A 24,174-nucleotide genomic window follows, 5' to 3' on the forward strand; every position below is an offset into this window, starting at 1 on the left:
TATGTTATTAAAGAAACATGTTCGATGATGCAGCTTTATTCACAATGTTCTAAAACTGTCAACAGCTCAAGTTTTCATCAAGAGACCTGATAATGAAACCGCGGCATATTCACTCAGTGGGGTATTAAGCAGTAACGAAAGGAGCAAATTCTTCATGCATACAAAAAAAATAAATGAATCTCAAAGACTTTATACAAAAGTATTTGTTGTAGGATACCATCATATACAGTTGCAGAACAGACAATACTGTGGTAGAAAATAATCAGAATGGTGGCTGCCCAGTAGCAGGGGAGAAGTAAAATGGGAGGGAAAGTGAGGAAACTTCTTATCGTGATGGCACTGGCCCCTTGATCCATAGATCTGGCTTCTAAAGAATATACATTTGCCAGAAGATCCGAAAGTGTACAGTTAAGATTTGTGTGTGTTAAATTTCACATCATAAGAAAAATCTGTAAAAGAAATGAACTCTATGAATCTAGTCTGTTCTGCATACATAGTGAATTCCAGGACAGAAGGGACTATTTAAAGAGACCCAGTCTCAAAGAAAAACTTGAACTCCAGTTAACAATATGCATGCTGAAGTATTTAGAGAATGTTTAGAGATGTTGGTAATTTATTTAAATAAACTGGTGACTAGAGGAGATAGACAAACTGACATGCATATAATAAAATAAGTATAATAAAATTTTAGCAACAGAACTGAAGAAGTGGTTGTACAAATATTCACTGTACAATGCTTCCAAATTTCCTATGTTTTTAAAAGTTCTGTAATAAAATGTCTTGTCAGAGGTGTGAGGCACAGAAAAGAAAGTCATGGATGAAAGGAACTAAAGAATTCTAAAGCAGCACCCATAGAGGAGAAGACAAAGGAGAAAAGCACAGTATCTCAATCACAAACACTCTTTTCAGATGGGCACAGTGATACAGACCTGTCATCCCAGAGCTCGGGAAGATGAGGCAGGAGGATTTTGAGTTCTAGAACAGCCTGAGCCACACATCAAGGCCCCATCTTTAAAAAAAAAAGTAATTTATAGGAAAGGATGGCCATTTATGTAGATTCCTCTAAGACGTTGGTTAATTAATTAACTAACTAATTAAACAAATGGAAGCTCATTGTATTTGGTCATAAGAAGAATGTTGAAAGGCAGCAAGACCACACTAAGATGGGAGAGAGAGAAAACCGTGAGAAAGTAAAAACAGTGAGTGAGAATAATTTCTAAAAAAATGCATATGAAGGAGACCAGAGAAATGAAGCAGTAATTAGGGAAGCACTAATGCTGGAGCTGTGTAAGTATACGGTGAGAATGACCCTATAAGATCATACATCCCACCAAAACATGTTCAAGCCCTAAGTCCCAGGACCTGTAAACATGGATTTACACGCAAACAGAATCATGTGAGGATGACATCATGCTATATTATATTGGGCCCTAATCTGGCGGCTGGTGCCCTTAATCAGAAAGATACAATAAGAACAGATAACAGACAAGACACCAGAAGAATGCCATGTGACAATAGATACAGATAGTGAAGCTTTTTATGTACAGGTCAAGGAATGGCAAGGATTACCAGGAATTCCCTGGAGTTGGGAAGTTGTTAAAAAAAAAAAAAAAAAAGGTATCATCTCTAAAGCCTTCAAAGACAGCAGAGCTCTGATGACACCTTGATTTCAAACTCCAGAGCCATGAGAAAATAAAGCACTATTGTCTTAAAGTCACTGCATTTGTGGTACATAGTTAGAGCAGCCTGAGAAACTGATAGAGAAAAACAAGAGAGAAAAACAGGGCTAATGTCCTTGAGAAAGTGAAATGGACCTATTTCCAAGATACCAGAAAAGGGGTTAACCCAGGCTTCCTATTTCCACAAAAGTGTAGCATCATTCATAGAAGTTCTAAACAATTATGATGTATGATGTTACTCAGAAGTTTGGGGCAACAAAGAATACAGAGTTTGTCAGTGGCTTTGTTTCCTACATGGCATACAGCCTCCATATTGAAGTTACTAATCTTAGTCTAAGCATTCAAGAACCAACCATTGAAACTTAAATATGCTCATTCTCCACCAACTAAGAGAGCATTAAGGACAAAGGTGGATCTTAGTAAAAGGAATGGAGATTTATGATCAAAACACAAAGTCATGGTAAAGTGAGGGAATCCAAATGTGGGAACCAGTCCTTACCTTCAGCTGCTGCTGAAGCTCACTGTTCAAGCGGGCCAGTACTGCGTTGGCCTCTTTATTTTTGCGGATGGCAGTCTGAATTGCCTTCTTCTGTTTGGAAGACTGCCTGTAAAATAGTACAAACATTTTGATGAAAAGAGACTTAGAGCTCTGGACCCTTCCTCACAAGTCAGAACTCAGATTCATGAGAGGTGCTAAACTGACAAAGGTTAACATCCCAGGGGTCCAAAAATAACATCTCTGCTGGGAGACAACAGTCTTGTACTTTGTAAAGATTTGTCATTTGTATTTTAATAAAATGTTGATTGGACAGTAGACAGGCAGGAAGTATAGGCGGGGAAACCAGGTAGGAAGTAAAGGCAGGGCAATGAGAACAGGAGAATTCTGGAAAGAGGAAAGCTCAGTCTGCAGCCGTCACCCAGATGCAGAGGAAGCAAGATGAGAATGCCTCACTGATAAAGGTACCAAGCCACATAGCTAACATAGACAAGAATAATGGGCCAATTTAAGAAGTAAGAATTAAAGCCGGGCAGTGGTGGCGCACGCCTTTAATCCCAGCACTCGGGAGGCAGAGGCAGGCAGATCTCTGAGTTCGAGACCAGCCTGGTCTACAGAGCTAGTTCCAGGACAGGCTCCAAAGCCACAGAGAAACCCTGTCTCNAAAAAAAAAAAAAAAAAAAAAAAAAAGAAGTAAAAATTAGTTAATAAGAAAAGACCTGAGCTACTAGGCCAACTTGTTTATAATTAATATAAGTCTCTGTGTGTTTCATTGGTGCTGAATGGCTGTGGGATCAAGCAGGACAGAATCCTCGGTCAACACATTTCATATTCCCAAGCCAGCAAGCCAGCTGGAGGTAGGCAGGCCCACACCAAAATGAAACAAATTTGTCAGGATGAATTATTTACACCTTAAGCTACTCCCCATTTTACAACTTGAATAAAGGCTGTAAATTGGGCCTTTTCAAACATTTGTGTTCCAGTTATTCCAAGACATTTTTAATAATCATTTTTTCTGATAATTTCTATTAGCTGAATGATCTTTGTTGAAGCATTAATGGAATCTACTTCAGTGGACAAGACTGGTGCAGAAGAACATAATATTTTCTTAAGAAAAAATTCTACATTGGTTTAGCAAAACTGCCTAATTCTCTTTTATTTTGTTATAAGGAAGGGAAGAAAGTAGAGGGAGGGAGAAGGAGGGACAGGGAGCGAGAGAGAATGTGAATTTTAATATGTACCAAAATGTATGAGAGGCACTTGAGGAAAACAGAGAATACTTTTGTACCAGCATACTTTAGCTAAGTCAGTACTAAATTCAAAGAACATGTATAACTAGGACAATTATGTGCAACTGGGGAGATCACATGCAACCAGGACGATCATGTGTAACTAGGGATATCACATGTAGCTGGGGAGATCATGTGTAACTAGGACAATCATGTGTAACAAGGGTGATCATGTGTAATTGGGGAGATGGCATGTAACTAGAGAAATCAAGTGTAACTAGGGCAATCATGTGTAACTAGGGTGATCATGTGTGACTAAGGCAATCATGTGTAGCTGGGGAGATCATGTGTAACTAGGGTGATTATGTGTAACTAGGGCAATCATGTGTAACTAGGGTGATCATGTGTGACTAGGGCAATCATGTGTAGCTGGGGAATCATGTGTAACTGGGGTGATCATGTGTAACTGAGGAATCATGTGTAACTGGGGAGATCATATGTAACTAGGATAATCATGTGTGACTAGAGTGATCGTGTGTAACTAGGGTGATCATGTGTAACTGGGGAATCATGTGTAACTGGGGTGATCATGTGTGACTAGGGCAATCATGTATAGCTGGGTAATCATGTGTAACTGGGGAATCATGTGTAATTGGGGAATCATGTGTAACTGGGGAGATTTGTGTAACTAGAGAAATCGCGTGTAACTAGAAAGATCATGTGTTGCACTTGGGCCTATTAAAGACTCTGCTTACCCTGCTCGGCCATAATTATTCTTAGTACCCTTTTAATCTTCTAAAACTGTCCATGCTGGGACTGATAAATCAACATGGGCACCACAAGTATAACTTACAAACTATTATTACCAAAGCAAGAAACACAATAAAAAGGTGATTCATACACTCCAAAAAAAAAAAAAAAAACAACAAAACTATATTTTCAATCACTGGTAAATGGGTTCTAGTCCAGATCAACCATACACATATGATGACTATTTCCTGGAGGGGTACATTATGCTAGTCACCCTGGTAATCTGTAGAAAACGCAGTCCCTTCTGCAATAAGTTTAAAGGCTATTTGTTTCAGCCATATAGAAGCAAAAATGAAGCTTCAGAGGTCTGCTCTTTTTAACAAACAGAGATTGCATTTACAGTTGTAATTATGGGATTCAAACTCTGGTAAAGCCAAGTGCTTTACCTACTGAGCCATCTCCTCTACTTCTTAAAAAAAATTCATTAGCATGTATTCATTGTGCAAAGTGAAAGATTTCTTTCATAATGACATTTTCATTCAAATGCATCAAGCACTTTGGCCAATGGTCACTATTCAACATCCTTTCTCGTCCTGCTTCCTCTCCCACTGGGTCCCATCCTCTTCACAAATACCCCCTTTTTTATTCTAAGGTTGCACTTACATGTGTGTGTGTGAGCATGTGCTGGGTGTGTGTGTGTGTGTGTGTGTGTGTGTGTGTATGTGTAAAAAAGAGAGGGAGGGAGAGTTATCTAGCTTCCACGTATAAAGTTCTTAATTCATAACTCCTTTGATGAAGGAATAATATATGCAAGAATATAATAAAAGTAAACTAATAATACAAAGTACAATTTTGAAAATAAACCAATATAACATATATACATAGCATGAGAATGCCTGAATTTTGATACATGATGCATTCCTTTGCTTTATAACAAATTTAAATGTCTGTTAGATAAAAACTGTACCGCTACCCAATTTTAGTGCTTTTTTCCAAAAGCAGTAACAGTCTAGAAGACTTTCTATTTTATTTTGAGATATGTGATATTCAGACATTTGTTAAAGTACATAGATTCAGTTTCAATGGCACATCTATAGATTTTGCTATTCTGGTAACATCTTGAATAGCATCTACTTCTAAGCAAGTACTATCTAAGGTTCTAAAACTGCTGAAGCTTGAAATCAAATTTATTTCAGTTGTGGGTTTTTAATAAATTGAGATGAAATAAAACTCACTCCTTCCTCCCTGCAGGAACACAGAGCTATTGTTGAAGTATAGAAACTCAAGACTGTCTTTCTACTTGAAAGAACATTAATTACTAACACTTCTGGTAAGACAATAAATGTTCCAGGATAATATTAAATATATGTACAAAGATTACAACAACCAAAAGAACACAACAAAAAAGTAGAAATAGAAAAACACAATGGCCTGTAAAGAGGACACGTTTCAGAGTGGGACAAGATCTGCAAAAACAACAAATCTAACAATGGATTTCTATTCAGAACACAGAAAGTTCTCCAAACTCAGAGCACTAGGATTTGTCTCTCTGCTTCGTGACTGCATAGCTGCCAATGCCAACACCAGCAGCAGCCTTATGTGCTTGCCACCATGCCTCCCCTACCATGTTACACTGTAGCTCTTCAAACCATGAGCCAACATGAACCAGTCTTTCCTTTAAAAAAGAAGAAAATCAAAAGTCAGCAGTTCTAAAAAAGAATTAGAACATCACCAAAGGATAGGAAGAGACTTATCACCAAAGAGGATATGTGGGGCCAAATATACAAAGGAAAAGCTTTCAACATCACTAGCCCTTAGAGAAATACAAACTAAGATCACAATGACACAGTTACATACCCACTAAAATTAGAATGCTTGCAAGGACATGGAGAAACTCAGTGTCTCATACATTGCTTGTGGGACTATGACATAGCACTGCATTCTGAAAGATAACTTAGTTTCTTTTCAAACTACACATATGCTTATCAGACAACTCAAAAATCACAGTTCAGGATGCTCATCCCAAAGAAAGAAAAATAGATATACAAATAAAAACCTGCGCAGAGATGCTTATAGCAACTTTATTTGTGATCTTTAACAACTATATACAGTCAAAATATTACTTACTAAGAGAATGTCTAAACAAATTGTTATATCCATACCACAGGATGCTGCTTTGTAGTGTTGGATGATATACACATCTGTCCACTTAGATGGATGTTAAGGGATGCAAGCTTTCCTTTTTTAGAATAAGTGTCCTGGACTGTGATTTTTTTTGTATTATATGCTAAATATATGCTGAGAGAAAAAAAACCATCAAATCCAGAAGGTCATGTGCTACATGATTCCATTTATGTAGCATGCTTGAAATGACAAAATTATAGGAATGGAAAATTAGACAAGTGTTTGCTAGGGGCTATGAATGTCAGAGAGTAGAAGATAGTTGTGACACCAGCATGTTGATTATAGTGATCACTACACAATATGACAACACATAATAAAATGGTATAGAATTATCCCAACTATAGTTAGGTTAAATGTAATCACTGGGACAAACTACATGAAAGATAAACAAGCTTACTTGGTATTATATTTTGTTAATTTCTGTGAATCTATATAGTTCACAGCAAGAAGTCAGTCAGAACTAGATGCCTCTCCAGCCTTAAACCACCACTATGCTATGTGAATCAGCTTACAAGAGTGTTTCCTTCTCCAAGAACTATCTTCATCACCTCCCTCCACCTTCATGGGTAGATGACTTGTTGAGAAAAGTAACAAATACCCTTTAGAAGACTAGAAACATTTCAGGACCTCAAAGGTCTGCAGTCCCCTTTTACGATCCATTCCTGTCACTATTTTCTACAAACCACCCCTACATCTTCACAAGGAATATAGTTCCTTAAAGTCCTTCGTGGCTCAAGAAAGATTGTGCTAAGATATTCTAAGTCTCCTCCCTCCCCGAATTTGCAACCATAAGAGTTCTAAGTAAAGCCAAGATTAGGTCCCAAATCAGACACAACGTTAGGCCTAGGGCAACTGTTAACAGTTCATGGAAGGTGTTTTTCTTGCCTCTTAATTGCTTCTGAAGTTTTCACCTACAAATTGCCCTAATCCTTTTACCCCATGTTCAAATCTGAGCTACACCTTACCAGTTTCAAAAGAGGAAGATGTGTGACTAAGTATTCAGCAGATAACCTTGTTTCATTCCATTGTGTGTTACACTATGTGCTGATGTGGAGCAAAAGCACGGTGCAGCATTATCATCTGTTCATCTGTCATCATTAATCGTGGCACATTATAAAATGTTTATTGAACATAATATGGGCTTGGCAACTTACTTAGGCAAGCTTACTAATTTCTTTGTGTGGACAGTAGCAATACCAAAAGCTGAATTTGTTTCTGACATGGTTCATTTTTGATGTTAACTTCTATAAAAGCTGATGACAGTTTAACAGCTAGTCTACTTTATTTTTAGCCTTTCTCGGGGTTCTGTTATAGAATTAAGGCTTACAGAAAATGATTGTGACTCTTTTTCTCATTTTTCCCAAAGACAGTACATAGCAACTAACACTATAAATGAGAGAGAAGTTGGGGAGGGGTAACAACTCTATACAACGCATATCTAAGAGAATCTGAGCTTACATCTTTTTCAAAACTCTGGCTGGGAAAGAACTGTAGGCCAACCATTTTGTATTTTCTATCTTTTGCTCCTGGCCTTGAAAAATTATAAATGCTAAATTCCTTCCTACCATGCCAAAATAAACTAGTTTTGGAACTAAAAGAAGAAGCCGTATAAAATACTCTTGTGTGAAAGTGTAGGCCCTGACTATTCACACTGTGATCTGGCATTAGTCTCTCAGCTGAATGTCACAGGGTCACCTCACTAGCCTCAGAATAATATGCTGAAGGACATTCATAGAACAAATGAAAAGTAGAAAATATCATTCCAATAAACATTGTAGGGACAACTATATAATTGCCATGTCAAAGAATGAAGTTAAACCCCATCTTCACATGATATACAAAATGAGCTCAAAATAGACCATAAATGTCAACATCAGTTATGAAGTGACAAGACTTTCAGAAGTAAACAATCTTTGTGAACTTGGAGTAGGCAATGTTTTTTTTAATATTACACTAAAAATATAAGTGACAGCCTAGACATGGAGGTGCACACCTTCAATCCTAGAACTCAGGAGGCAGAGACAGGTGGAACTTTGTGAGTTCAAGGCCAGCATGATCTACAAATCAAGTTATAGGTCATTTTAGGGCAACACAGTGAGATCCTTTCTCAAACACAAACACACACACACCACACACACAATTTAAACTTGGTACTTCAAACTACACCAACAAAAAATGAAAAAACAACCAACAGAACAGGAGAAAATATTTGAAAATCATGTATCTAACATGGGAGCTGTATTCAGACCACATTAAGAAGCCATAACTCACTTTTAAGTAGGCAAATAATGAATAGATATTTTTCCAAAAGTGCATGCAAATGGCCAATAAGCACAAGAAAAGATGCTCAACACTATTAATCACTAAGGAAATGCAAATCAAAACCACAATGAGATACCGCATTACAGTCACTAGGTAGGATATATGACTCTCTAAACATGACCTGAAAAAAGATATCAATAGACATGCTAACATGGACAGGTAAAAGATCACAAGGCCTCAACCCTACATAAGGAACATTAAGAAATGCCAAGTGAAAGAGCAACAGTCTTCCTAGGGAAGAGCACACCAATTGATTATCCAATACTAAATGGCCAGCTCCAAAAACATATACATACAAGTAACATAATACAAACTGAATATTTATATATTTAGGAATGCTATATATGTGTAATATCAATTAAGGAAAAAACAGGCCATGAATTTGAAAAAGAATAAGGGGGTACATAAAAAAAGTTTGGAGGGAGAAAAGGAAGAGGAGGAATGATGTAACTATATATAATCTCAAAAAATAAAAAATATTTTATATATTACATAGTAATTGTTATTACTACATAACTACTATGTAATACATAGTATTATTTAATACTAGGTAAGTACCAATGAAGAAATAGAGAACTAGAACCCTGCTACATTGTTGGAGATGTAAAATAGAGTAGTCATTGTTAAAAACAAATTGGCACTTCCTCAATGTGTTAAACATAGCATCACCATGTAAGTTCAATTTTACCCGTATGTGTATTTCCATATGTTTTGTTTCCCAAGAGAAACAAAAACAAAGCCCACACAGAAACATGAACACAGATAATTCTACAGCATTATTCTTAATATGCAAAAAGCTCAAATAACCCAAAAATCTGATGAATCACTGAATATCATGTGGAATATTAATAGAGCAGAATAGTATTCTACATTAAAATATTGGGCTCTAATTCATGCTATAACATGGACGAACCTTATAAACACTCAAATGTAAAAGGTAGCCAAGCACCAAGGACCACATGATACATGACTATATCTTTGTAGAATATAAGCCAAGCGGAAACAGAGAGTAAATTCGAAGTTTCCAAGAGCTGGAAAGGAAAGGGAAAGTGGGGAGTAACTTCCACTGGGCATGGGGATTCCTTTGGAGATAACAAAAGATGTTCCAAAACTGTACTGTGGGAATAATCACATGGCTTTGTGAATATACTAAAAGACACTGAAGTATATGCTATGCAAATTATATTTCATCAGAACTGATTCCAAAACCCAAAAATGAAAAGCAACAGTTCTCTGTGTGAAAGTCACTGGGTGCCCTGTCATCTACTTTGGAGGGCAGTGTGACCACCACTGACTGACTAGAATTAACATGAAGCTGAAATTAAGGAGGAAAAACATTAGCCATCTTTGTGCCTGAAAGAAATCTATCCCAGAGGTGAGGAAGGTGAAAATGATACAGAAAACCACTTTCTGTCCCAGATGACGCCTTTAGGGAACTATCTCTTTGGGGAAAGAAAAGTCCTCGAAAGGATACAAAGAATCCAAATGGGACCCAGCTTCTATATAAGCTGTTGACATCACCTACAGAACCTGTTGCTGCTCTTTCTGTAATAGTGTAGCAGAAGGAAAGCTACAGAGTCCCTGAGACCTGAAGGGTCTCTACAGAAATATCACAAGGGAACTCAAGTATTAGTGATACTGGCCAGCGAGCGTCACTTCAAGTCAAGTGACAACAGCAGGAGTTTGCCCTCAATGTCTCATTTAATGTCACTAGAGAAAGACTGAGTTAAGTAACAATCTTCTCAAAGACAGTTTTCTAGGTAAGAGCGGTTTGTTCAGAACACCATTGTCTCCAAGCTCGGTCCTGTCCATGGTGTCTCAAGCCCTCCAGTATGTGTCCCAGATGCTAAAGCATGCATTACAGAGGATCAGCCTGTGCCATTCAGTACTGAGGGGACTAATATCAGGAACATTACATGGTTTTTAAATCATACCCCACCTCTGCTGAAAGTTGGGTCTATGAGATAAGGCAAGAAATAGTGACATTACCATATTGTTTCCTTCATAGCAAAATCTGAACCAACACAAAAGAGGAAAAAAATAAAAAGAGAGGAGGAGGACAGGAAATCAAACCAAACACTAGTCTAGGATTTGCCTGCTCCTTTGGGTCAGGCTAAATCCTCTGAATTATAAAGTATCCTGTCAGACTGGGACTCTTTAATGCCACCACCATCCCAATAACCATTGCTGTGGCAGAGATGACTATGCCAGCCAGAAAACCCTGTGACTAGGAGAATAAATGCAAACACACTGACAAATACATATGCATGCAGATGGAAGAGAAAGCTCCCCAGCATCTTTTCACTCATCTGCACCACTTACTTTTGTACTGTTGGGTGGGGCTTCACCACTGTTGTGGGCGCTGCCCCTCCAACAGCAGCAGCAGGCTCTTGGCTTTCTGTAGTTTGATTTTCAGTTCTGAATTTCCTGCGAATAGGCTTTGATGGAGGCTGAGCATGTGGTGCATCCTGTGGATCAAAAATAAACCCAAAGTGTTCAAAAAGATTTGTTTAATAATCTCTCCATCCATCGTGCCACTATCCACAGCTCTGTCACCAGGATCAGAAGACTTCTCTGTTCAAACTATATACCACAGACCTGTAGCTGATGCCTGGCTCAGCCAGTGCTGGAAGGCTGCTGGCAGTGGGTTGCAGCAAACAGCCCACCTGCCTTTCTTTAAAAATATACTGGGGGCAAGTGGGGATGGGAACATGAGGGACTAGGTGGGGGGGGGAGTACTGAAAGATCTAACCGGAAAAGGGGTCATTTCAGTGTAAGGTAGAAACCTGGTGCAAGAGAATCTCCCAGAAATCTATAAGGGTGACCCCAGCTAAGACTCCTAGCAAAAAGGGATGCATAGCCTGAACTGGTCACTTCCTGTGACTAGGCGAATCTACCAGCCACATAACCTTTAACCTAGTCTGTTCTAGGTAAAGGTGACACAAAGATTGTGGGAGTAACCAACCAATTACTGGTCTAGCCTGAGACCCATGCCATTGAAGTTAGCCCTGATACTGCCTGAAGCACCAAGACCCAGAGGCTGGATGGCCGAGAGATTTAGGATAGAACCAAACACTACTGGAGGGAAAATATGTCAATGTAGCAATGCCTAACAATATTCTGCTCTACTCATAGATCGGTGCCTAGCCCCATAGTCATCAGAGGCTTCATCCAGCAACCAGCAGAAATAGATGCAGACCACAGCCAAACATTAGGCCAAGCTCAGAGAACCCTGCTGCAGAGAAAGGAAAAAGATTGTAGGAGCCAGATGGGTCAAGGACATCACAAGAAAACCTACAGAATCAACTAACTTGGGCTCACAGGAGTTCACAAAGACTGAACCAACAACCAGGGAGCCTGCGTGGGACTGAACTAGGCCCTCTGCATATATGTGACAGTTGTGTAGCTTGGTCTTCTTGTGAGACTCCTAACACTGGGAGCAAGGGCTGTCTAATACCTGCTTTGGGGACCTGTTCCTCCTACTGAATTGCCTAGTCCAACCTTAATAGGAGAGGAAGTGTCTAGTTTTACTGCAACTTGAGACACCATGCCTGGGTGATATCCTGGGTGATGAAAAGACCGGGAAGCCCGATCTTTTCAGAAGAGAGAGGAGGAAGAGTAAATCGGGGTGCAGTGGAGGGCGAGGGTCTGAGAGGAGATGAGGGAGGAGAAATTGTGGTCAGGATGTTAGATAGATAGATAGATAGATAGATAGATAGATAGATAAATAGATAGATAGATAGACAGACAGACAAACAATTTCAAAGTCTGTAATGGTTTTAGTCATGTATTGATCATTCTCCTACTCATGATTACTACATGAAGTTAAACAAAAACGTCAATGTGTTCAAGGAAACAGTTGATCTGCTTCCTTAGAGGATTCTATGTCACCTTGCAAGGCCAGGGTCCACTCTCTTTGCTAAGAGAATGGCCTAGGAGACAATGCTGTAGAACAAGAAGAGGGTGAGAAAGGATGTGGGAAACATGATTTAGTGAGTAGTGCTAGTTGTACAGAGAACATGGGGCCCTACGACATGGCCAGGCACAGTAAAGGTAGCAAAGATGCAAGAAAAGCTCCTAACATCAGCAGGTGGGGAACAAGGAGAGGGGGACCAACAAAAACAAACCCGTATGGAAATGTGATAGTGCCACTTACTGCTCTGCATGCTAATTTTAAAAACTAATTAAACAACAACAAAGAAGAAGAACAAACTAGAAATAAATCATGGTACCAAGAAGGGAAGAGTGTTCCGCACACAGGAGGTGCTAACTGGGTCTTTAATGTCTGAACTAGATGGTCCCAGACTGTTGGTGTCTTCTTCAAAGAATTTTAAAATGATCACAAAAATGGCAAAGCAGCAAGAAGCTTGACTTAAAGAGATTTAAAGCATAGCAGGCAACAAGTCAGTCTCATTATTGAACAGTATGGGAATTGCTGAAGAAATCACTGGCTACTTGAGCTAGAGACCCCAGGAACAACAGGCTATGTTTGGGGCTCTCTTTAATGAGGTTCAAAAGAAGGAGAAGTTGGTTGCTAAGGGGTATAATATGGAGGATTGTATTTGATTGGCAGGCTTGAGTTATATTAGCCTTTTTTCTCACTATACATGTGCTTTTCTATGATACATCTGATTTGAATCGTATGCATACCCAATCATGCATACACTTAAGATGGTAAATAGGAGGTTTTCCTTAAAAGTTCATGCTGAAGACACAGTTTGCCTTAATGCACATGTATCCAAAAGTAGCTCAGGCCAGATGGACTCCCTGTATCTCATCCCTGATATGCTCTGGGGCATTTTTTCAAAGGAAATTGACCACAAAAGAATAACTACTAAATAAATGACAAGGCAGAAGTAATTTATTCCATTGTTTGAAGTAGGGAATACATGAAACTTGATGCAAGGAAAAGCCCTAGGTTTCTGGGTGAGTGATGTGTGCATATCCAAAACCAAGTGGAGTCCAAAGTTTCTAAGCTATTTCTATACTATCCTACCTCGTTAGCAAATGTATGAAGTCTTACTAAAGCTATCCAGCTCTTCCCGCATTTTAAAAATATTTATTTTTATATTTTATATGTATGTACCCAAGTGTATGTATGTGTCCCATATGCATGTAGTGCCCACAGAAGTCAGAAAGCAATGAGCCACCATTTGGGAGTTGGGAACTGAATCCAGCTCCTATGCAAGAGCAGTCTCTAAGCTATCTCTCCTGGCCCTCCACATTTTTTGATCTTGCCCAAAGCAAGGCAGCCATGTTTAGCTAGAAGGTTGAGGGGAGTCAAAACTGCCAGGGACATTCACAGTCAAGCCCCAGAACCTCCAGGATCCTAATTTGAAGAAAGAATTCATGCTTCAGAGCTGTGAATCAGTCACATTCACCTCGGTGGAAACTTTAAAGTGGTAGACTTGTAAGAAGCCCAGAGGTGGGTCTTTATACTTTTTATACCAGCACAGCAATTTCTTTCCGCTGCTCTTACCTTCTTTGCTGGACTACTTTCTGCTGCTTGGGAAGGAGCTCTGTTCAGCTGAGGGTGTAAGTCAGCTTCAGACACTGGCTCAGACTGCAGAAAGATCAAAGAGAAGGCATACATAAGGTAAACATATTACAGAAAACACTCTGGAAAAGTCACTTGGAGAGACCAAGTCACACTGATCTAGACTAAGTGGCAGGCAAGCTCAGTTAAGTCTGTTGATGCTTGGGCAAAATTCTCCACCAAAGACCATGCTATTCCCTTCCACATCTCCTGCCAGTATCATTCAAGAAAAAGAACCGAGACAGAGACCCACATTGGAGCACCGGACTGAAATCTCAAGGTCCAAATCAGGAGCACAAGGAGAGAGAGCACGAGCAAGGAACTAAGGACCGCGAGGGGTGCACCCCCACACTGAGACAATGGGGATGTTCTATCGGGAACTCACCAAGGCCAGCTGGCCTGGGTCTGAAAAAAGGCCAGGATAAAACCGGACTCGCTGAACATAGCGGACAATGAGGACTACTGAGAACTCAAGAACAATGGCAATGGGTTTTTTTTATTTTATTTAATTTTGTAATGTATATAGGTTGTTTTTTTTTAAATATAATTTTTTTATTGAAAAAAAAAAGATTTCCGCCTCCTCCCCGCCTCCCATTTCCCTCCCCGTCTCCCTTTTCCCCCTCCTCCCTCTCCTCTCCCCCTCCCCCCCCTCCTCTCCCCCTCCCTCTCCAGTCTGAAGGGCAGTCAGGGTTCCCTGCCCTGTGGAAAGTCCAAAGTCCTCCCCGCTCCATCCTGGTCTAGGAAGGTGGACATCCAAACTGGCTAGGCTCCCACAAAGCCAGAACATGAAGTAGGATCAAAACCCAGTGGCATTGTCCTTGGCTTCTCGGCAGCCCTCATTGTCCGCCATATTCAGAGAGTCCGGTTTTATCCCATGGTTTTTCAGTCGTAGTCCAGCTGGCCTTGGTGAGCTCATAATAGATCAGCCCCACTGTCTCCATGGGTGGGTGCACCCCTCGTGGTCCTGACTTCTTTGCTCATATTTTCCCTCCTTCTGCTCCTCCTTGGGACATTGGGAGCTCAGTCCAGTGCTCCAGTGTGGGTCTCTGTCTCTATCTCCATCCATAGCAATGGGTTTTTGATCCTACTGCACGTACTGGCTTTGTGGGAGCCTAGGCAGTTTGGATGCTCACCTTACTAGACCTGGATGGAGGTGGGTGGTCCTTGGACTTCCCACAGGTCAGGGAACCCTGACTGCTCTTTGGGCTGACGAGGGAACGGGACTTGATTGGGGGAGGGGGAGGGAAATGGGAGGTGGTGGTGGGGAAGAAACAGAAATCTTTAATAAATGAATAAATAAAAAAAAGAAAAAGAACCATGATCATATCATATATTTTCACATATAGATTTCTTAAAACCCAATACTTTACAAAAACTATAAAAAAAATTATCAGAGGAGAAATGATGTGGGATGTCCTTCTGCATACATGTGTTGCTTTTATTGGTTGATGAATAAAGCTGTTTGAGCCAATTCTTAACAGAGTAAATCCAGGTGAAAAATCAGAAGAGAGAGAGAGAGAGAGAGAGAGAGAGAGAGAGAGAGAGAGAGAGAGAGAGAACAAGAGTAGGTGGAGTCAAAGAGATGCCATGTAGCTGCTGAAGGAGAAAGATGCCTATCTGTAGGCCACAGCATTGTGGTGATACATAGATGGATAGAAATGGGTTAATTTAAGATGTAAGAGCTAGCTAGAAATATGCCTAAGACATCAGCCAAACTGTGTGATAATTAATAAAGTTTCTGTATGATTATTTAAGTCTGGGTGGCTGGGAAATGAACAGTCTCTGTTTACAGAAAAAGGGATAGAAAATAACTTAAGGAGCACTAAGAAAAACCATCAGCACCATAAAAGACCCATAATTTTAATATTAAATTCATAATAATGAAACACTGTATGGGCTGGAGAGATGGCATAGCAGTTAAGAACTACATATTCAGAGGACTGAAATTTAGTTCTCAGCACCCACACCAAGTAGCTCACAACCATCTATAACTCCAGCTCCATGAGAGAAGATGTCCTCTTCTAGTCTTTGCACGCACCTACACACACACACACACACACAGTAAATCTTTAAAGAAATAAAACTCTAATAAATATAGCCATTTACCTTTAAAAAGGAAGGATATATGTAATGGGTACAGCAATTGGAAAGGTTGATTACTGGGTGCACAAAGACTGATGAGAGCTACCCCTTAAGCATTTCAGGACACAGCACATAGCCAAATGGAACACAGAGTAAATGGGCCTTACATAACGCTCCCTGTGTCCCCAGGGCTTGCTGCCTTAGCTGTGTTAGAGTAGTTTGCTTTTGGCTGTTATTAACCAGTGATGGAAAATATTAGCATGATGAGAAAACCAGCTACTAAGGAGTAAAGTGACTCCCACATTTCACTGGTATCAGTCTTTCATTTACTCCAAAACTAATTTACACCACAAAAGCACACATTGTAGCACAACCAACTGCCACTCAGCTCTTCACACAGCTGTCTCTAGCCTCCTACAGTGTGCCTTCTTTCCGGTGGCACTACCGAACAGGCTGGCTCCCAGGGAGCCAACAGTAGCAGATTTTGGCCACTTCTTGTATTCTTCTCATCTACCTACTTTCCAAAATAGCACCCTTGGTAATCTCAGGTGGCTGAAAAGTGACAATCTCCCAGTTGTAATTACTCTATCTCCCTTTCTTGTCCTGACTGCTCTTGGCCCTGAAATAGGGACTTTCTTGGGGTTCTCTGTCTTTTGTTCTCTTGACTCAGTTTCCTTTCCCAAGATAATCCCATCTACTCCTGAATTTTACTTATTTTTCATTAATTAATTCATTTATTGTTTGTACATGTACATATGGGCCACGGTACATGTGTGGAAGCCATAGAGGACCTCTTGTGGGAATCAGTTTTTTCCTTCCAAGATGTGAGTCGTGGGGATTCTGTTCAGTCTGCAAGGCTTGGCAGCACCCACCTTTACCCACTGCACCAACTCACTGGCCTATTTATTTAGTTATTTAGTTATTTTACAGCACTGGAGATTGAACCTCAGGCTTCACACATAGGAGGCATGCACTCTTTTATCCAAAATCTCCAGCCCTTGTTCCTGCATTTTATCCTAAACAATTCTCTACCTCTTTTAAATTATATAAAAGCCTCCAAACTGCCTGATTCCAAGTTCCATGTATTTCTTACAGCTTCTCCTTCCCTTGGGGACAGTTGTATCATTCATGCTGCTGCTGTTGCTCTGATTAGACTCTATGACAAACTGAACTCTATGTATGCATCATATATTGCTCAAGTGTTCTGCATGAATTATGTCACATCATCACAGCCTTAAGAAGTAGTTAGTATCCCCAGACTACTGATGACAAAATTAAAGAAGTCAAGAATTCACCCAAAGGCGATACAAATGCAAGGTCTGAGGCCAGTTTCAAATTCCAAAGCTAAGCTTGTTACCATGGTCTCAAATTCTAAAGCTAGGCTCGTTACCATGGTACAATACATCTCAGATACCTGCAGGCCTCAATGCTGTTCACGAAAGGCATTATATAACAGACAGTTGCTGTTGACTGGCTATGCTGACATTCAAGGATGAACAAGGCACTGCCTCTGCTTACAAACATCTGGAAGGTCAGTGGAAGAGGCAAATAAATAAAGACGCATATTTCAATGCAATGTGGTAGAGAAGAGTGGGGATTATAGGAGCACGCATTCTTGTAGAACAGTTAAGACCGAGTACTTAATGCTTCAGCTGAGGTCTGAGTGACATGTATGATGCAATCAGCTACAAGACGTGTGGATGGCAAGAGAGGTAGGTCCAAAGAGAACTCACAAAGACCTATATATACTCAGTCCAGCAGAAATTTAGCTTGGAGTACCACAGAAGACTGAGGCCAGTCTCTCAGAGAGGAAGCTGAGAAGGAGCAGTGGCTTAGCTGGGGTTTTATTGCTATGAAGAAATGCCATGAATACAGCAACTCTTATAAAAGAAAAACCATTTAATTGAGGCTTGTTCACAGTTTCAGATGTTTAATCTATTACCATCATGGCAAGAGTCATGGAGGTGCACAGACAGACTCGATGCTGAAGAAAGAGCTTAGAGTTCTATATGTGGATCAGCAGGCAGTAGAAAGAGAGAAGACCATGGAATCCGGCTTGGGCATTTGAAACCCCAAAGTGCACCACCAGTGACAAATTTCTTCCAACAAGACCATACCTACTCCACACCACTCCTAATGTCACTCCCTAAGCACTTAAACATTTGAGTCTATGGGGACCATTGTTATTCAAACCACCACAAACAGAAAGAGGAGAGCTTGTTTTCAGGTATGTCAAGTTCAAGTGAAGTTCCATACATTTTCAGCAGTCTGGAAAGTGTAGCATTCACTTCCTTGTCCCTGGGAGTTCTGAGTCACACTCCAAGATCCATGAGTCAAATGTCAGTTTTCTGAGCAGCTGAGTGGGGGCCTCACTATCCACTCAAATACAGGGCTTCTGATGAAGAATCCATCTCGAACCTGAGGTCCCTTCCTGCCTGTCACTGGCAATTTATTACTTGGAAGGTATATGCTCTGGCTCCAAGTCTATGCATGCATGCCCCTGCAGGGACCACAGGTGTTCAGAGACAAATCTCAGCAGGCAGGAAAACAGAGGAGGAGTGACAGGTCCAGGTATTCTGACTTTTGATGTTCCAGTTCTCTCCCACTGCAAAGCAGACAGAGAAGTGTGCCTTCCACCAATTCCCTGTGGAGATAAGTGAGTCTCCTTATGGAAATACTGAGGGAAAGGACAAAGTGACCTTTTTGACATAAATGAGGATTGTGAGCACAGCAGATTGTAGTATACTTTCTTTGTTACTGCCCCCTAAAAATTAGCAGCCATCAGGTAGCAAGCTGAGGAGGCAGTGGAAAGATTTGCCTGAGATGGCGCTTTTCCATTTATGAATATGCCTTCTTGAAACTGTATGCAGTGGCCCGGGCATTCCTGCTCTAGGACTAAGAACAAATAGCTGCATAATATTAGGTAAGGACCTCCCTACCACCTTCTGTTACCTCATGACTGATTCAAAACGGGTTCGTCTACTGAGTAGTCAACAGAATGAATCTCACAAAGGATGTAGCATAGGAATTGGGGAGGTAGGTGACAGAAAATGGCACAGGGAAATAAAATTAGCTCGGTGGTAAGAAAAATTAAAGATGGGGACTAGAGAGATAGCTCAGTAATTAAGACCACCACCAACTGCTCTTAGCCAGATGTCCTGAGTTCAATTCCCAGCATCCACATGGTGGTTCACAGCCATCTATAGTGGGAGCTAATGTCTCTTCTGGCATGTAGGCATACATGCAGATAGAGAACTCATATACATAAAATAAATAAATAAATCTTTTTTAAAAAAGAAAAAATGAAGTTGAGATTTATACATGCAAAACTGTCTCATCTCAATAAGCTGTGCTGTTTTCCTTCACGAAAATGGCATGAGCCTCCCATCAGGCTTTGCAGCTGAGTGGCAGAATAAACTGGGCAGGTTTATTTGCTATCTCTTCACGCTGCTATAAATGTTCAGTTTTGGAAGAATGGTGGCGCATGGAATCAGGAATTCCTCAGTAGCTGTTTTTTCCTCTGTGGATTCAAGAAAGCGTAGGTGGGAAAGTGTCTACTCCCACAGCAGTATGGCTTTGTCCAAAAGTCCTGGTTGTATGAGCTGAACTATAACTCCCAAACCTACTGGAAGCAGTGTATATTTGGTTTCTAACTGATATTACAAACAGAAGTCTTGCTTTCAAGGCTCCATGTGAAGCAACATATACTCAGTCAGGATGCAGAGAGCCAAGTCACTGAAACTCAGGCTAAGGTTCAAAATACATATTTATATGTATTTATAGATAATACATATAACATTTTATTTCATAACTTTTTAGTTTATATTACTTGTACATAATAAGTTTCATTATGACATTTTCACATATATATAAAATGTATGTTTATATATAATGTATTTTGATCACATTTACCCTGTTACACTCTCTTGTCTCCCTTCCACTCCGCTGATCCTTTCTTCTTCCTTATGAGTCCTACTTTTGTATTTGTCTTTCTGTTGTTTTTTTTTTTTTTTTTTGGTGGCTCATTGAGTGTCATTAGGGTTGTTTATCAAAGCAGAGGCGAGGGGCACTGCTAGCGCACTGAAGACAATCTCTCCCATCTGCAGTCACACTGACTGCTAGGTGGGCTTCATGAGCTCTTTCCCCTGCCGTGACAGATTTTAATGGGCCTAGCTGTATACTGGCCATGTACAGATAGTTGGAAATTCAGTGATTCGAAGGTGCAATGACCAGGTCCTGTCTGGAAGTCAGCACTGCACACCACTCCCCCTCTTCCTCCAGCTTTCCATTCTTTCCACTTCTCTCCTGTGATGTCTTGTAAGCCCTGTAGGAGGTCCTGGAGATGTCCCATTAGGGCTGCACATTCAACAGCCACTATTTTCAACACTTTGACCAGTTATAAATCTCTGTATTAACCACCACTCACTGAAAAAAAAAAGTAGCTTCTTTCACCAAAGCTATGAGTAGCACTAATCTATGGTCATAAACATAGTTTTTTATCAGGCAATATGACAGGCATACATGTTCATTAAACAAAAGAACAGCAATAGCTTCCCTAATGGGGCTTATAACCTTCGCAGCCACTGGCTTTTGACTACATATATACAATGTTTTAATGTTAATATTCCTCTTCCTCTAATACAAATGTAAATATTTTCATTTTAATTTTGCAATGAAAAAGTCTCATTAGATAACAACGTGATACTACTCTGGATGTAAAAAATTAACCTGGTACTTTGCATTAGCATGACTGATGAGACAATATGGCCTTTGCTCAGTGGACTTACCAGAAACAGCCATCGGCCCAGAGAGGCTAAGCATTTCTGTGCATTCATTTATTCAGTTACAGAGATTTCTTTTGTCTTTGGCATGCCAGGGACAATGGTAAAAGTATGGATATAAGAAGGAGGCAAATGGCTGTCAAAGGTTCCACAGTGTCCTGCTTAGATCAGCTTTATGTAGATGGTACACCCATCCAACTAGCTGCTCTGAGTGCTGGCTACTAAGGTCTTACAGCTGTTATCTTCTCAATGGAGGAAGCCTGCCTCCCAACCCCACCCTCAGCAGTTCACAGATAATGGCTCACTTGTAGATGGATAGAAAGGCAAGTTTCCTCCTCAAAGAGGATAACTCTGAGATGTAATTTATGGTCCCAAATCCCCCTGTGTAGAGCAGACTTAGCTCTTTCCCTTTCATCATGCTTACCTCTTCTCTTTCTGGAATTTTTCCTGAAGAGAGCTCCCTTAATAAATCCCTTTCTAAGAATCTTCACCTCGGGCCACGCTTCTAGGGATGCTGACACGAGGCACTACACAGCATGCTCCCAGAAGAGAGGACTTCAAGTGTCCACACACACTTTCCCCTGGTGTTCGTTTTTGCCTTTATGTGTCTTTCTGACTCTTGGACCACTTGCCTTGCAGGAAGCCAGTTGTCATACCATGAGGGACACCCAAGCAGTCCTAACACGGATCTAAGCAAGGAAGTGAGGTGTCCCATCAACAGCCCTCTTAGCAATGGATCCCCCAGCCCAACTGACCATCCCTCCTTGATATCTTGACAATAACTTCAAGGAAGACTGTGAGTCACATAATCAACCAACCCACTCCCAAATTCCTCGTCTAGAGACAGTTACACATATTAGTTGGCCTAGTTTCCTTTTTTGAAGGTGATCTAATGTTCCAGAGTTTAGGATCTGATTAGGGTAAAGCAAGGAGAAAGTATGGGAGAAGAAGGCTGGCAGGGATGGAACATGAACTTGCACTATCTAAAACATATTTGGTACTATTACCCACTTCTATGCTTTTCTACACTGCATGAGGTAGAAGCGTGGGAATGGCTAATCTTTTTGGTAAATTCTTAATTTCTTAAATTACATTTCTTTCCCTAAGAAACAGCACAGCACTTCCTGTTATCCTGGCCAGACTTAGCCCCATATCTGTGAATGTTGAGAATTTGTAGCTTAGCCCAAGGGTACTGGGGCTACTGACAGACTTTATGTAGAGAGTGACCTGATTTGCTATGCATTTGCAAAAGATTATTCTGGATTCAATGAGTGGAAAGAAAGCAACTGAGTGAAGAAAATTCGATTATAATACTGAAGAAGAAAAGGAAACAAGAGATGAGTGTTATGTAAACCGTGTTACAGCCAGGTATGGTAGTGCACACCTGTGATCTCAGTGCTTCAGACAGAGAAAGGGAAACTGCAAGGTCAAAGAAAGTCTGGGCTATCTACCAAGATCAAATCTCAAGAAAATAAAATAAACAATTAGTAAATAAAATAAGCCAGGTAGACAAGAATGGGAACAGGCAGTTATGAGTATATTTAGACTAGAAACCAGATACAGGCTTGGTGACTGATGAAATATGGTCGTGAAAGAAAAGAACAAAATAAGAACCTCAAGTTTTTACCTTGGATGATGGGTAAATAGTTAAGAGCAAAAATAGCTCAAAGCAAGAGAAAAAAATTATGGGCATAGAACAACTAAATATAATTAAGCAGATGTAGCACGACACGGTGCTAGAATAAGCCGCATAATTCCCTGTGGCAGTAACTCCCTAATGCAGCTACCCAGGGAGGATTAATCCATGAATTGTCTAGAGCAGGGACAGGCAAGCTTTTCCCATAAAGGGACATACAGTAAATATTTTAGGTTTAGGGGACAGCAGTCTCTACTGTTACTTTGCCACAGACAATACAATGAATAGCCATAGCTGTGCTCCAAGACACCTTATTACAAAAATTGATGATGGATAGACTTGGCCATAGATCATAGTTTGCCAACTCTTGATATAAAAGGAAAATATATAAGGACCAGCTTGGAAAGCATCACCTCGCCTATCTCTTCCTTAAAACTTCATGGAACACATTATATACTCCATGCTCTGAAATGCTGTGAGGGAAAGGAAGCCACTTGCCTCTGCTTAACCACAGTACTTCTTAGACTTCATTTACTTCTTTCATGTTATTCCTATTAGTATCCAGCAGAAGCAATGCTCTATGGAATATACTGTGAGAACACTGAGACCAGAATTACTGGAATGAATTCACAACATACCATTTGACTTCAATGTCATGGCCCACAGTGCTGGTTAGTTTTTTATGTCAACTTGACACAAGCTAGAGTCATCTAAGAAGGAACCTCACTTTGGAAAATACCTCCATAAGATTGGGCTTCAGGCAAGCCTGTAGAGCATTTTCTTAATTGATGATTGATATGGGAGGCTCCAGCTGATTGTGGGTGAGAACACCCCTATGCTGGTGGTCTTAGGTCTATAAGAAAGGAGGCTTGAGTGAGTCATAAGGAGCAAGTCAAAAAGCAGCATTCCTTCATGGCTTTTGCATCAGTTCCTGTCTCCAGGTCCCTGCTCTGACTTCCTTCGATAATGAATAGCATCTTAGCTACTTTTCTATTGCTGTGACAAGACATCATGACAAAGGCAACTTATGTTAAAAATCATTTAACTGGGTGGTTTGCTTACAGTTTCAGAGGACAAATCCATAACCATCATGGCAGGAAGCATGACAATAGACAGGCAGAGAAGCTGTGGGAGCCGCAACTGAAGCCTTAATTCTGATCCACAAATTGTGGGCAGAGTGAGACTAAGACCCAGAATGGGCTTATGAAACCTCAAAGCCCACTCCCAATGACATACGTCCTTCAACAAGGCCACACCTCCTAATCCTTCCCCAAACAGTTCCACCAACTAGGATCTAAGCATTCAAATATATGAGCCCATGAGTATCATTCTCATTCAAACCACCACAAACAGTAATGTAGCCATGCAAGCAAAATGAACAATTTCTTCCCCATGTTTCTTTTGGTCATGGTGTTTCATCATAGCAAATAGTAATCCTAACAACGGTACCCATAGTCCATCCCTGGTCAAAAACATAAT

General features: G+C 40.4%; 1 protein-coding gene across 12 annotated transcripts in view; it reads right to left on the bottom strand.

Moving 5' to 3' along the window:
* The window catches only part of Reps2 (RALBP1 associated Eps domain containing 2), a 321,626-nt gene that overhangs the window by 13,048 nt on the left and 284,404 nt on the right, over positions 1–24,174 (bottom strand). For all 12 annotated transcript variants that reach the window (XM_050160594.1, XM_050160589.1, XM_050160591.1 and 9 more), the window contains 3 exons: positions 14,140–14,223; positions 10,983–11,128; positions 2,179–2,284 (listed from right to left, as the gene is read on the bottom strand). In XM_050160594.1, the coding sequence (XP_050016551.1) occupies positions 2,179–2,284; positions 10,983–11,128; positions 14,140–14,223 (336 nt within the window). The remainder of the gene's footprint in view (positions 1–2,178; positions 2,285–10,982; positions 11,129–14,139; positions 14,224–24,174) is intronic.

The sequence above is a fragment of the Alexandromys fortis genome, unplaced genomic scaffold (genome assembly GCF_014885135.2).
Source record: "Alexandromys fortis isolate MF-2015 unplaced genomic scaffold, M_Fortis_MF-2015_v1.1 scaffold_120, whole genome shotgun sequence".
NCBI lineage: Eukaryota > Metazoa > Chordata > Mammalia > Rodentia > Cricetidae > Alexandromys > Alexandromys fortis.